The sequence below is a fragment of the Nomascus leucogenys genome, chromosome 6, assembly GCF_006542625.1.
Source record: "Nomascus leucogenys isolate Asia chromosome 6, Asia_NLE_v1, whole genome shotgun sequence".
Classification (NCBI taxonomy): Eukaryota; Metazoa; Chordata; class Mammalia; order Primates; family Hylobatidae; genus Nomascus; species Nomascus leucogenys.
In genome coordinates, this window is record NC_044386.1 from 97,921,439 (window position 1) to 97,936,532 (window position 15,094).

At 39.6% G+C, this 15,094-nt stretch overlaps 1 protein-coding gene across 2 annotated transcripts in view; it reads left to right on the plus strand.

Moving 5' to 3' along the window:
- IREB2 (iron responsive element binding protein 2) overlaps positions 1-15,094 on the plus strand; it is a 62,964-nt gene that overhangs the window by 36,169 nt on the left and 11,701 nt on the right. For both annotated transcript variants that reach the window (XM_003275462.3, XM_030814873.1), the window contains exons 9-16: positions 1,606-1,777; positions 3,708-3,808; positions 8,734-8,850; positions 10,176-10,335; positions 11,105-11,240; positions 13,148-13,232; positions 13,602-13,758; positions 14,072-14,196. In XM_003275462.3, the coding sequence (XP_003275510.1) occupies positions 1,606-1,777; positions 3,708-3,808; positions 8,734-8,850; positions 10,176-10,335; positions 11,105-11,240; positions 13,148-13,232; positions 13,602-13,758; positions 14,072-14,196 (1,053 nt within the window). The remainder of the gene's footprint in view (positions 1-1,605; positions 1,778-3,707; positions 3,809-8,733; positions 8,851-10,175; positions 10,336-11,104; positions 11,241-13,147; positions 13,233-13,601; positions 13,759-14,071; positions 14,197-15,094) is intronic.

Sequence of the window (15,094 nt, forward strand, 5' to 3'; positions counted from 1 at the left end):
TTGGTTAGATTATTGTTATGAAGGCTTTCTGGATACTCCAGCGTAAGGAAATGATAATGCCTCCCTCTCAGCATTTGGTATTGATCCTTCTTCCCTAATTAGAAAAGAATTTGGCATCTTAGAGAAATTATTGATTCAGTGTATGGTACCAAAAGATCAAGTAGTAAATTGGGAATTGCAGGATTATTCCTAAAGGAAAAGGAATATCCCATTATGTTTTTACAGAAATCAATTCTTTACTTTAGACATCCTGAAAATTAATGCTGCTTTTTAGCCTTCTCTAGCCGTTTTTTCCTGGCAATATTACTGTGCGTTTTTTGACAGTTTATTGTTAAAAAATTAATCTATTATATGTTTACATTTATTGAATATATTATTACTTCTTTTTTGAGATCCTGTTCCATTTGTGATCCTTACAGGAGTAATACTCTATGTTTTTTTTTTATGAGAGCAGCATTTGGTTTGTAATATCTAATCTGTGTTTCTTTCATCCTAAAAAATGTAACCATAAATGAGGAAACATCTTTACACTTAGGGTTTGAGTTTCTGTATCTATAAAAAAGGGTTTGGGTTAAGTGGTCCCTGGCACTTATAAAATGTTAGGGCTTAATATTATTCATAGATCGAGGATAGTTTCATTCTTAGTCACCTCCTTAGTCACTCTTCCTATACCAATCTGAGAACATTTTACAATTTAGAAAAGACAACTGGTTGGGTTACTTGATAGTATAATAACCAAGAAAAATAATTTTAGAAGGAATTAAGTTTGAAACCACATGTTAACAAATTCTACCAAAGTGAGATTTGCCTGTGATTAAAGATGCTGTAAACATTTGGGCCAGTAGTTATAATTTGAAAAATGTTTATAGCCAGTATATAATTTTTTACTTAAATATACAGTTTCATCAGTCTATTAGTATTTAAGTCTAAGATGCCATCAGTGGTTAGCAAACACCACTGTTTTATGCACTGCTAAGAAAGAATAAGGGGCTGTGCGCAGTGGCTCACACCTGTAATCCCAGCAGTTTGGGATGCCAAGGCAGAAGCATCACTTGAGGCCAGGAGTTCAAGACCAGCCTGGTCAACATTGTAAGACCCTGTCTCTACAAAAAAAAATTAAAAATTAGCTGGGTGTGGTGGCACATGTCTGTAGTTCCAGCTACTCAGGAGGCTAAGGTGGGAGAATTGCTAGAGCCAAGGTGTTGGAAACTCCAGTGAGCTGTGATCACACCACTGCGCTCCAGCCTGGGCAACAGAGTGAGACCCTGTTTCTAAAAGAAAGAAAGAAAAAGGGCTGCCAGCTAAACAGACACACTATTGAGTTGCTGTACCCTGATTTCAAAGACATGAAAATGTTAGTTATAGCCACCTTGAGCTTTCAGGCCCCTTTCTACCCTGATTAACAGTGACATTGGACCAGTCTTCTCTTTACTTCTTATCTTAAAATACTCCCAAAACCAGAATGAGTTGATTCATAAGGACAATGAAGGATCTCATTCTTTCATCACTAGTATTGGTTAAAAATTATATTTTATAGTTTTCAGGCAATCCTTGCTAATCTTATCTTTGCAATTTTGTATGTGTTTCTGTGTATCCCTTATATAGCACCTCAGGCAAGTAGGAGTGGCTGGAAAGTTTGTTGAGTTTTTTGGAAGTGGAGTTTCACAATTATCTATAGTTGATCGAACTACAATAGCAAACATGTGTCCGGAATATGGTGCTATCCTCAGCTTTTTCCCTGTTGACAATGTGACATTAAAACATTTAGAACATACAGGTAAGAAGATAAAAGATCATTAGAATAAACATGTTACATTTCCAATGTGTTTGATAATGTTTTATAAATTACTACCTTATACATGTTATTTACTGTTCACAAAATTACATTATGTTGAAACAACAACTTTCAAGCAAACATCAGATGTCTTAAAAGAGTGTTGTGTCCTCAAACCTAGTTCCCTGTGACCCATTGAAAGCAATTTAAAGGAATTATTCAAACCATTGATCCGGACTTGACTGTTGCCCCATAATGATGGATACCTCCACCTCTACTTAGGGGTCAGAGGTTGCAATTTAATGGAAGTCAGCCTTAAACATATTCACAGCAGTCCCTTTCTACAACCAAGAGTAGAGGAGCTATCATACATGGGTTTGGGAACCAGTCTTCTATCTAAAGAAGAAGAAGTGCAAAATTTCGCAAAAAACATTAGGAACACAGGTTCCAAATCTTTTTGTAACCTGATTAACTAGGAATTTTGGCCACTCTTCTATTGACTGTTTAGATTAAAATAGGAAGTACCTACAAAACAAGATATGTTGATATTTCATAAGTCTGCTATTTAAAAAGTAAGATCTCTTTTTAATCTCTTTAATGAAGTAATCATTGCTGAGTTACTCATTTCTAAGCATAGATATGTATTTGGAGGATATATTCTAGTATTCTTCAGTGTGTGGGCAGATTATTATGTTAGTTAATCAGACAGCAAAATTGATGAATGGTTATATAGAATTGTGGAGGGAATGATTCCCCTAAATGCAAAACTTCTGCATTTGAGTTAGTAGAACATTCAAAGTAGAAATGGTTAGAAGTGCCTCATTTCTTGCATATTAATCTTGAGTTAAGGTTTTAGTGATCCTGTGTAACAAATTATCCTAAAATTTAGTGGCTTGCACAAGCATTAATTACTAGCTCATGGTTTCAGTGGGGTCAGTAATTCAGACAGGACACAGTGGGGACAGCTCATCTCTGTTTCATGTCTTGAACCTCAACTGCAAGATTTGAAAGGCAGGGCCTGGAACATCCTGAAGGCTTGTTCTGCTTGCATGTCTAACAGCAAATTATGAGCTGTCAGCTGAGGACTTAGGTAAGTCTGTCAGGCAAAACAGCCTCATGTGGTTTCTCCGTGTAGTCTGGGCTTGCTCACGTGGTAGATTCTCAAGGGTTAGGAGAAAGAGAAATGTAAATGAATATGTAAATAGTATTTGTTTCTTGTTCATCACTGGAATTCAGTATCCTTACCCCCAAAGATTTCAAAATTCCTTACTGAGGCCAGACTCAGTGGCTTACACCTATGATCCTAGCACTTTGGGAGGCTGAGGTGGGGGGATCACATGAGTCCAGGAGTTATAAGACTAGCTTGGGCAACATAGCAAGACCCTCATCTGTACAAGAAAATAAAAAATTAGCCAGGTGTGGCAGTACAGACTTGTAGTCCTAGCTACTTGAGAGGCTAAGGCGGGAGAATCACTTGAACCCAGGAGTTCAAAGCTGCAGTGGGCTATGATGGCACCACTGTACTCCAGCCTGGGTGACACAGTGAGACCCTATTTCTAAAAATAATAAATTTATTGGTGGGGTGTGGTGGCTCATACCCGTAATTCCAGCACTTTGGGAGGCCAAGGCAGGAGGATCTCTTGAGGCTGGGAGTTCAAAACCACCCTATTCAAAAAAAAAACAAGACCCCTCCCCCCCCATCTGTACAAAACATTTGTAAAAAAAAAAAAAATTTAACCAGGCACGGTGGGGTGCTACTTAGGAGGCTGACATGGGAGGATTGCTTGAGCTCGGGAGGTCAAGGTTGCAGTGAGTTGTGATTGCAGTGCTGCACTCCAGCCTGGGCAACAAAGTGAAACCCTGTCTGAAAAAAATAATAAGTAAATAAATTTCTCACTGCATTTTGTTGTTGTTTTGTTCGTCTTCGTTTTAGGTTTTAGCAAAGCCAAACTCGAATCAATGGAAACATACCTTAAAGCTGTGAAATTGTTTCGAAATGACCAGAATTCTTCAGGAGAACCTGAATACTCCCAGGTATATGCAGAATAACCCACCTACGAGTAAAGAGTGTAAACTGTGATGTAATCCCAGTGCTTTGAAAGGTTGGGGTGGGTTGATGGTTTGACTTCAAGAGTTTGAGACCAGCCTGGGCAATATGGTAAAACCCTGTCACTGCAAAAAAATACAAACATTAGCTGGGTATGGCTTGTGCCTGTGGTCCCAGGTACCTGGGAGGCTGAGGTGGGAGGATCACTTGAGCCTGTGGGGCGGAAGTTGCAGTGAGCTGAGATTGTGCCACCGCACTCCAGACTAGGTAACAGAGTGAGACTTGTGTCAAAAAGGAAAAAAATAATAAATTCTGGAGCACCTGACCACCTGGGTTTGAATCCCAGCTCTAAGACATGTTAGCTGTATAACCTTGGGGAATTTAGCCTTTCTGCCTCAGTTTTCTCATCTCTTAGATACGACAATAATATCTACCTCTAAGGATTCTTAGATATTAAAAACAAATTCATAGAATAGTTCTAGACACATAGTAAATGCTCAATAAAGGGTAGCTTTTTGTTTTGCTTTTTGAGACCCAGTCCGGCTCTCTCACCACACTAGAGTGCAGTGGCACAATCATGGTTCACTGTAGCCTCAGCCTCTGGGCTCAAGCTCCCACCTTGCTGGGATTACAGACATGAGCCACCACCATGTTTAACCCCTGTTTTGTTTTAATATTACTATTTTTTTAATATTATTATTTTTTGGACTCTGGGCAGGGTCTCATTTTACTGCCCAGGCTGGTCTCAAACATCTGGTTTCAGGGGATTCTCTAGTCTTGGCCTCCCAGAGTGCGGGGATTACAGGCATGAGCCGCTGGACCTGGCTGAGGGGGTAGCTATCATTATTATTATTATTATTATTATTATTTAAGTAATGTTATTGTAGCCCAGTGCTTTTATTCATTAATTTTACATAGAGTTTTATTATAGTGAATTTTGTAATATTTTATGAAGTCTAGTTGTGGTTTTTGGGTTTTTTTTTTTTTTTTGGTAGAGAGAGGATTTTGCCGTGTTGCCTAGGCTGGTCTTAAACTCCTGGCCTCAAGCAATTCCTCCTGCCTTGGCCTCTCAAATTGCTGGGATTACAGGTGTGAACCACCAAGCCCAGCCTATGAAGTCCAATTTTTTAGTGTTTAAAATAATAGTGACTCTTAATTCTTTGCTCTAATTTATTTTTACTTTATGATAAGAGTAATATCTCCCTTCAGAATAATCAGTTTTGATGTTATCTGTATCTGGTTTACTTGTGTATTTTGCAAAATTCCGCTATTAAAGATATACACTATTATGCAGTCTTACATGTTAGTTTTAAAGATATTTTACAATCCAAGTAAATACTTATCTGAAATTAGCCAGGAGTAGTGGCATGCTCCCGTGGTTCCAGATGCTCAGGAGGCTGAGTAGGGATGATGGCTTGAGCCCAGGAGGTCAAGGCTGCAGTGAGCTGTGGTCGTGCCACTGCACTCTAGCCTAGGCAACAGAGTGAGACCCTGTCTAAAAAAAAAAAAAAAAATCTGTTGGAAATTTATATCAAAATAGGCGGAATTCACTTCCAGGGAAGCCTTAATTTTAATAAAATTCATTTTCTAGGAGTGCATCAAGGATTTCTAACAACATGGTTTTACAGTTTTGGTTAACTGTTCATTAAACTCCGTGAGGACAGCAACTTTGGTTTGGTATTGTATCCCCAGCTCCTAGAACAATGCTGGCACATAGTAGATATTCAGTAAACATGTTAGGTGAATAAATGAATACATATAGGACCCATAGAAATTGAATTTGTGTGCTACTTTGGGCAGATCTTTTTACTTCTGATCATTTTCCAATCATTTTCACCTCTGTTTATTAGATCTAGTGCTTCGTCCATTTTTTTCCTTGTTCACATTTTTTAAAATACATAAATGGAAAGAATAAGAACAATGGGAAAACTTTGGTGGTATAATAAAAAGAAATAAATATGCATGTTAAAAACCCTTGGCCAGGTGTGGTGGCTCACGCCTGTAATCCCAGCACTTTGGAAGGCTGAGGCAGGCAGATCACCTCCTGAGGTCAGGAGTTCACGGCCAGCCTAGCCAACATGGTGAAACCCCATCTCTACTAAAAATACAAAAAAAAAAAAAAAAAAAATTAGCCAGGTGTGGTGGTTGGGGGCCTGTAATCCCAGCTACTCAGGAGGCTGAGGCACAAGAATCACTTGAACCCAGAAGGTGGAGGTTGCAGTGAGCTGAGATGACACCACTGCATTTCAGCCTGGGCAACAGAGTGAGACTGTCTTAAAAAAAAAAAAAAAAAAAAAATCTGGCTGGGTGTGGTGGCTCACGCCTGTAATCCCAGCACGTTGGGAGGCCCGCACTCTGGCAGGCCGAGACGGGCGGATCATGAGGTCAGGAGGTCCAGACCATCCTGGCTAACACGGTGAAACCCCATTTCTACTAAAAATACAAAAAATTAGCTGGGTGTAGTGGCACGCGCCTGTAGTCCCAGCTACTCAGGAGGCTGAGGCAGGAGAATCGCTTGAACCTGGGAGACAGAGGTTGCAGTGAGCTGAGATCGCACCAGTGTACTCCAGCCTGGGCAACAGAGCGAGACTCTGTCTCAAAAAAAAAAAAAAAATTTCCCAGCAGACCAGGTGTGGTGGCTTATGCCTGTAATTACAACCCTTTGGAAGGCCAAGGCAAGAGGATTACTTAAGGCCAGAAGTTCAAGACCAGCATCATTAAGCAAGGCCCTGTCCCTAGAGAAAGGGGATGGATGGCCCGAGCCCATGAGTTTGAAGCTGCAGTGAGCTACGATCGAGTCAATGCACTCCAGCCTTGAGCGATAGCAAGACCCACCCATGCTGGAGTGCAGTGGCGTGATCACGGCTCACTGCAACCTCCACTTCCTGGGTTGAAGTGATTCTCCTGCCTCAGCCTCCCGAGTAGCTAGGATTACAGGCATGCACCATGATGCCCAGCTTTTTTTTTTTTTTTTTTTTTTTTTTTTTTTTTTTTTTTGAGACAATCTCGCTCTGTCACCCAGGCTGGAGTGCAGTGGCACGATCTCGGCTCACTGCAAGCTCTGCCTCCCAGGTTCATACCATTCTCCTGCCTCGGCCTCCCAAAGTGCAGGGATTAAAGGCGTGAGCCACCGCGCCTGGCCTATTGTTTGTATTTTTAGTAGAGACGGGGTTTCACCATGTTAGCCAGGATGGTCTCGATCTCCTGACCTCATGATCCACCTGCCTCGGCCTCCCAAAGTGCAGGGATTACAGGCGTGAGCCACCGCACCCGGCCTATTTTTTGTATTTTTAGTAGAGACGGGGTTTCACCATGTTGGCCAGGATGGTCTCAAACTCTTGACCTCAAGTGATCCACCCACCTCAGCCTCCCAAGTTGCTGGGATACAGAGATGAACCACGGCGCCCGGCCCAAGACCCTGTTTCTTAAGAAAAAAACAGAAACAAACCTGACTGTATAAAGAAATAAAACTAAAATCATTAGGATGTTGATTTCAAGAGAAACTGCTTAAATGAATATTTATGGGCAAAGACTAGGATCGCCTGAATCCATTAAATGAAAGTATAAGTAAGCCAGGTGTGGTTATTCATGCGTGTGATCCCAGCACTTTGGGAGGCTGAGGTGGGAGGATTGCTTCAGCTCAGGACCAGCCTGGGCAACATAGTGAGACCTCACCTCTACTAAAATTCACTTAGCCGGGCGTGGTGGCACATGCCTGTAGTCCCAGCTACTTGTGGGGCTAAGGCGGGAGGATCACTTGAGCCCAGGAGGTTGAGGCTGCATTTAGTCCTGACTGTGCCACTGCGCTCCAGCCTGAGCAACAGAGTGAGACCCTTTCTCAATAAAAATGATAATAATAATAAATAAATACATAAAGTGTAAGTAGTTGGATCAGTCAGAATAAACAGGGATATAAAATAATGTTGAAAGCCATGATGAAAAGTTTCAAGATGGTTATATTCACATAAAATGCATGAAGGAAACGATAGAAATACCAGAAGAAATAAATAGAAATCTAGTTGGGAAGTGGGATTTTTAACAAAAAATACATTTCTTAACCAAGGAATAAAAGCCTGGGTTGCAGCAGGCTGGCCAGTGAAACCCTCTGGAACAGGAAAAAGAACTCTTTCTCTGCTGTGTCCCTTCAGCACCCTCTAGTGACCAGTCTTCACATCATGTGTGCTGACAAAGGAGAAATGTTTACTAACCGTTTACCTCTGTGATCACAGAGCGGGCAAAGGAGGGTGAATTTGGAGCCCAGAGGCAATAAGTTGACAGCTGGCACAGGCATCTATTTTATCATTGGACATCTGTTAAGACAGTGTTTATCTTTGTGGGAAAAAATACTTGGGAAACCAGATTTTTTTTTTTGAGACGGAGTCTCGCTGTATTGCCCAGGCTGGAGTGCAGTGGCGTGATCTTGGCTCACTGCAAGCTCTGCCTCCTGGGTTCACGCCATTCCCCTACCTCAGCCTCCCGAGTATCTGGGACTACAGGCGCCCACCACCACGCCTGGCTAATTTTTTGTATTTTTTAGTAGAGACGGGGTTTCACCGTGTTAGCCAGGATGGTCTTGATCTCCTGACCTCGTGACCCGCCCACCTCAGCCTCCCAGAGTGCTGGGATTACAGGTGTGAGCCACCGCGCCCAGCCCCAGATTTTGTATATGCAGTACAATTGGTGTTGTGGTAGTTTAATTGCATACTGATCTACTAGTCTTGATTTTAGCAAATTTTCGTGTTTCATACATTTAAATGTGCTTGTTTTAAAATCTTGATTTCTTGGGGTTGAGGGTGTATTATACTATTAAAATAAATTGCATATACTTACTCTGCTTTAGAAAGTAATGCTTCAATTGGAATCTGTTGTAAGGAATTCTAATTCCTTGTTTTTTCTCTTTCTCATTACTTAGGTGATCCAGATTAATCTGAATTCAATAGTTCCATCTGTTAGTGGTCCAAAAAGACCTCAGGATAGAGTTGCTGTGACAGATATGAAAAGCGATTTCCAGGCTTGCTTAAATGAAAAGGTAGGTTACTTTATTGTTATCTGTGTTTTTCAACCCGCTTTGTGCTAAGTAGTAAAGAACCAACAAGGTGACCCATAAACTCAATTCACTGCTATGTTTTATATATTATGGCACACACCAGCAGCCCCCTTGTTTTCCTTTTGTCTAATATGCAAGTCAGTCATTTGGTAAGCTTGTTCTCAGTTCCATTGTGAGGATCAGAGATTGATTGTGTCTATTTAAATTAAAATTATATACAATTTAAAATTGAGTTTCTTAGTCACAGTGGTCTCGTTTTTAAATGCTGAATACATATGGGTCTTGTATTGATGAACAGCATAGATAATTAAATAGTTACATCATCACAGAAACTTTTTTTTTTTTTTTTTTTTGAGACAGGGTCTCACTTTGTTGCCCAAGCTGGAGTGCAGTGGCACAATCTCGGCTCACTGCAACCTCCCCGTCCCGGGCTCAAGCGATTCTCCTGCCTCAGCCCCCAAAGTAGTTGGAATTACAGGAGTCCACCATCATTCCTGGGTAACTTTTGTATTTTTAGTAGAGACAGGGTTTCACCATGTTGGCCAGACTGGTCTTCAACTCCTGACCTCATGTGATCTGCCCACGTCAGCCTCCCAAAATGCTGGGATTATAGCCATGAGCCACTGCACCTGGCCTACTGTCATAAAATTTGGTAAATGTGACCGAATAGCAAGTGGTCTCTGGTTTTTGGGGGTTTGTATTTTCTGTCTGAGAATCACAGTTTTAGTCTTGTCACTTTCTCTATTCTGAGATCTCTAGTACTTGGCTTTCCTTTCAGAGCCTTTTTATGATTTCTTGACTTTTTGTTCAGAAAGTGTTAAACTTGTACAAAAACAAAATAGTCCACTGAATTGCCATGTACCTGTCAATTAGCTTCAATAATTAGCAACTCATAGCCAATCTTGTTTCAGCTGTGCTACACTCACACACATAGGATCCCTTTGGAAGAAATCTTCGGGGTCATTTTAAAAGAAAAAAATCTGTGCCATCTCTTGAGAATTACTATAAACAGGGATGATTAAGAACAACAAAGCCAAATAAGATCTGGATTCTGGATGGTAGGCTGGACTCGCTTAGGAGATAAAAGTTTTGCTTGTGAACATCACCAGACTCCTATCGTGCCTATGCAGATTTATGCTTCAGCTGAATTACAACTACTGAATGTTACGGGCATTTAGCATCACTCACAAAAAGGATTTTTTAATGTTAAATCACCAAATGTCCGGTGTCTGCTATGTTTTCTGCCGGTCTTTTATTCTGTACATACCCAGAATATTTATGTTATATTTTTGTGGAAATTTGTGTAGGTTGGATTTAAAGGCTTCCAAATTGCAGCTGAAAAACAGAAGGATATTGTCTCCATTCATTATGAAGGAAGTGAATATAAGCTGTCTCATGGATCAGTGGTCATTGCTGCAGTTATCAGTTGTACCAATAATTGCAATCCATCTGTTATGCTTGCTGCAGGTGGGTTGTGGTTTATGGCCATACTTTTTCTTTTTCCTTAATTATTGTTAGCTTTTCTGTTATTGTAACTTTCTGTTTCTTGGATGATGCATGAGTGTCTACATTTGATATTGAGAGACTTTCTAGTATTTTAGTTAGGTGTTAAGGAGCCTGAGTTTGATTTATGTTGTTTTTATTATACCGAAGGTAAATTTACTGTTTACTATAAAGGTTGTGTCTGCTTCTCTTGTTAATTTAGAACTATAGTTAATTAGCAGGTATTTCTTGATTATCTAGAAGTTAACCATAACAGTGTGGTAGATTTCATTAAAAGTTATAAAAGTAGTAAAAGATCATTGTCTTGGCAAGGATTGTAAATGAAATTAATTTGTATGCCCATTGGAACAATTCCTTAGTTGTATAAAATCATGTATAATGTGTTACATTGCCCTTAGCTTATTTTAATTGTGACTTTAAAATAGTTCGCTTTAGAAAAAAGAAGAGAAAAAAATGGTTTTGTTAACATGTACTTATATATGTGCATCTTTTGTTTACATTTGTGTGAATGATGTCAGCCTGTATCTTAATAATTTTCAAAATAAAGGCTGTAATTTTAAATTTGTTGTAAATGAAGCAAATCAGTAGAATAAATTGGACAAAATAATGACAATAAGTTTATGAATTCATACTTTAATCTGTTAAATAAATTACTTCTCACTTTTTACTTTAATATGAGTGAGAGAGGGAAAGAAACATTGCCATAATAAATCATTGTTTGTTGGCTGTGCAGGTCTTTTGGCTAAAAAGGCTGTTGAAGCTGGTCTGCGTGTTAAACCTTATATAAGAACAAGTTTATCTCCAGGCAGTGGGATGGTTACACATTACCTCAGTTCAAGTGGAGTATTACCATATCTCAGTAAGCTTGGGTAAGTGACAGCTATCGCTCTTCATATTGATACTGGTGTTCAGTAGGTATTGAAGCTGCTTGTTTGTGCCTTTCATATACAAAGAGAAGATAGAAAAAATATGCTTTAGTTTTACTTGCTACCTTGCCATTACCATACAATTTTTGACGCCTTATCACTCAGGAAACACTTATTGGGCATATCAAATGAGCAAAGCACCAGGTTGGATACACAGAAGTAGGAGATGTGGTCTTAGCTTCAAGATACTTAGTTGGAAAGACAAGACAAACAAGTACAACCAAATAACAGTTTACAGTGTAAGAGACGATGCCAAGTATGCACAATTTCTGTGAGTTGTGTAGGTCAGTTCAAAAAAGAAAGAAATCTTAACAGTTTGCATTTATTAACTGAAAATTGTCTTAATTTTAGATTTATGAGGTTATTGGGTCTATAATACATAAGTTTTATAAAAACTTTATAAAATTGCCCCTGAACTTTGGATATAGTAACTTTGTTTTTTGGGCTGGGCGCAGTGGCTCACGCCTGTAATCCCAGCACTTGGGGAGGCCGAGGCAGGCAAATCGTGAGGCCAGGAGTCTGAGACCAGCCTGGCCAATATGGTGAAACCCCTACTCCACAAAAAATACCAAAATTAGCCAGGCATGGTGATGCACGCCCGTAGTCCCAGCTACTCAGGAGGCTGAGGCAGAAGAATTGCTTTAACCCAGGAAGCGGAGGTTGCAGTGAGCCCAGATCGTGCTGCTGTACTCCAGCCTGGGTGACAGAGCGAGACTCCATCTCAAAAAGAAAAAAAAAATGTAACCTACGTTTTTTATGTAATCCAAAACAATTGATGCTAGTTGTGTGGGAATTTTTTGGTTTTGAGACAGTGTCTTGCTCTATTGCCCACACTGGAGTGCAGTGGTGCAGTCACAGCTCATTGCAGCCTCGACCTCCTAGGCTCAAGCAGTCTTCCTATCTCAGCCTCCTGAGTAGCTGGGACCGCAGGTGTGCACCACCACACCCAGCTAATTTTTATGTTTTTAGCAGAGACAGAGTTTCACCGTGTTGACCAGGCTCGTCTCAAACTCGTTGCCTCAAGTGATCTACTCGTCTTGGCCCCCGAAAGTGTTGGGATTACAGGCCTGAGCCACCACACCCAGCCTAGTTATATTTTCAGTGTGTATTTTGGAACATATGAGTCATCAATTCTTTTGCAAAACTGATAAATTTTAGATTTTTTTGCTTTTAGACTAGCATCCGAAAGTAATTTAGAGGACTGTGCCTGTAATCTTTTAGTTATATTATCTTGGATTTATTGTCAGAGACTCTTCTTGGGTTTAACTGGTTGATAATTGAGAGATTACTCCTATCAGAGTGCCCAATTACAATGCCTCTTTTGGGACCTTTGGTCAGGTTATTATAGCCAGGTCCTCTTTACATTTTAAACTCTTTGATGGAAGTACAGTATCAATTATTTTAAAAGGTCATGTTATATTCCTAGCAAGTTGTATTTGGGGGAATTCTCCTGTACAGTGATAAGTGCTATTAAGGCTCTTCAAAGGTTTGCATTCACCTTTGAGACCAGCCTGAGCATTTTTATTTTTTATTTTACAAAAAATAAAAAAATTAGCTGGGCCTGGTGGTGAGTGCCTGTGGCCCCAGCTACTCAGGAGGCCGAGGAGCAGGATTGCTTGAGCCCAGGAGGTTAAGGCTGCAGTGAACTGGTTCAAATAGCATGCCTGAGAATTAGACTTGATTGCTCAGAATCTTCTGAAGTAAATATATTGATGAAGGTTAATCCATGTGTCATGTATAGTCTTTTAAGTAATCTTATTGTAGTGATAGAAATACAAGATAAGACTTGTCCTTTCTCTATAAATGTTGTGATGTGCTATTCAGTCATTTTTTTTTTTTTTGAAATGTAGATTTGAAATCGTTGGCTATGGATGTTCAACTTGTGTGGGAAATACAGCGCCCTTATCAGACGCAGTTTTAAATGCAGTAAAACAGGTAAAATGTGTGGATTGGCAAGACATCTAAATGATTTTCTTAACTATGTTTTGTTATTAAATTATAGAAAATATATATTGATGTGTTTATATTTCTGTAAACTCTGCATCTCTTGGCAATAGTAACCTGTGAATCTTTAAATGATTCAAAGAATCATTTGTAGATCCTTGAAATAATTCCTTCATAATACAAGGAATTGACTTAGTTTATTTGCAAGATGGATAGTTCTATATTTAAAAATTAGTAATATGTTTTTTGGTTAATCTCGCCCTCAGACTTTAATATTTAAGATTGCTTATATATGATTATCCAAATTTGTACCATCTCTAGAATTGAATTTATTTGTTTGTGTGTTTGTGTTTTTTTCAGGGTGATTTGGTTACCTGTGGAATTTTATCTGGAAACAAAAATTTTGAAGGTCGTCTTTGTGATTGTGTTCGTGCCAATTATCTTGCCTCTCCACCCTTAGTGGTAGCTTATGCCATAGCAGGCACAGTGAATATAGATTTCCAGACAGAACCTTTAGGTATCTTTTCCTTTATGTATATGTATACCTACACATACTTTTCCCAGTAGAAGTCGTTATATTTTTGAAATGTTTCTTAGACCATCTATTCTTTGAATTATTTCAGGAAGACGTATGATAATGTATAGTTGTTAATTTCTGTGTTTATGTGAAGAAAATAAAATGTGCAGGTAATTAGTTCTTCCAGCCGCTTAAGCCTGAAGCACCCTGTTGAATCATTTACTTGATTTCCATGATATATCTTTGAAAAGGTATGAACATTTTCAGAGAGTTATTTTTTTTACTGAGTATCATGTTCAAAAATTTTAACCAGGTACTGACCCCACCGGCAAGAACATTTACCTGCATGATATTTGGCCTAGTCGAGAAGAAGTTCATCGAGTAGAGGAAGAACATGTTATACTATCCATGTTTAAAGCATTAAAAGATAAAATAGAAGTAAGAGTCTTATGTGTTTCTTAAATAGTTTGATCAATTTGCAGTGTTCTTTTATTTCATATATCTTCTGAACAGAATAAAAATTAAAATTACATTATTTTGAATACAGTTTTTAATGTGTAATAGTAAGTTTGTATCTGGAATCTGTAGTTAAAAAGAAGATGGCGGCTGGGCACAGTGGCTCATTCCTGTAATCCCAGCACTTTGGGAGGCCGAGGCAGGTTGATCACGTGAGGTCCGGAACTCAAGACCAGCCTGACCAACATGGAGAAACCCCATCTCTACTAAAAATACAAAACAAATAGCCAGGCTTGGTGGCGCATGCCTGTAGTCCCAGCTACTCAGGAGGCTGAGGCAGGACAATTGCTTGAACCCAGGAGGCGGAGGTTGCGGTGATCCGAGATCGCACCACTGCACTCCAGCCTGAGCAACAAGAGTGCAACTCTGCCTCAAAAAAAAAAAGAACATGTGTTAGAGTATCAGAATTCATTAGTGTTAATTGGATGATCCGTGCAGCAAACCACCATGGCACACATTTACCTATGTAACAAACCTGCACATCCTGCATAGGTACCCCAGAAGTTAAAATAAAAGTTGAGGGGGAAAAGAAAGAATTGATTAGGTGTTTAGAATGCATCATTGAACAAAACACAAAATTCTCCTGGGGAGAGGCAAATAAGCTGTAAAGAGAATAATTGGATAAATTATGCAATATTTATTATTTTTTATTATTTATTTTTTGGTGTTTTTTGGGAGATGGCGCCCCACTCTGTCACCCAGGCCGGAGTGCAGTGGCCTGAAGCAGCTCACTGCAGCCTTAACCTCCTGGACTCAAGCAATCCTGCTCCTCAGCCTCCCGAGTAGCTGGGGCCACAGGCACTCGCCACCAGGCCCAGCT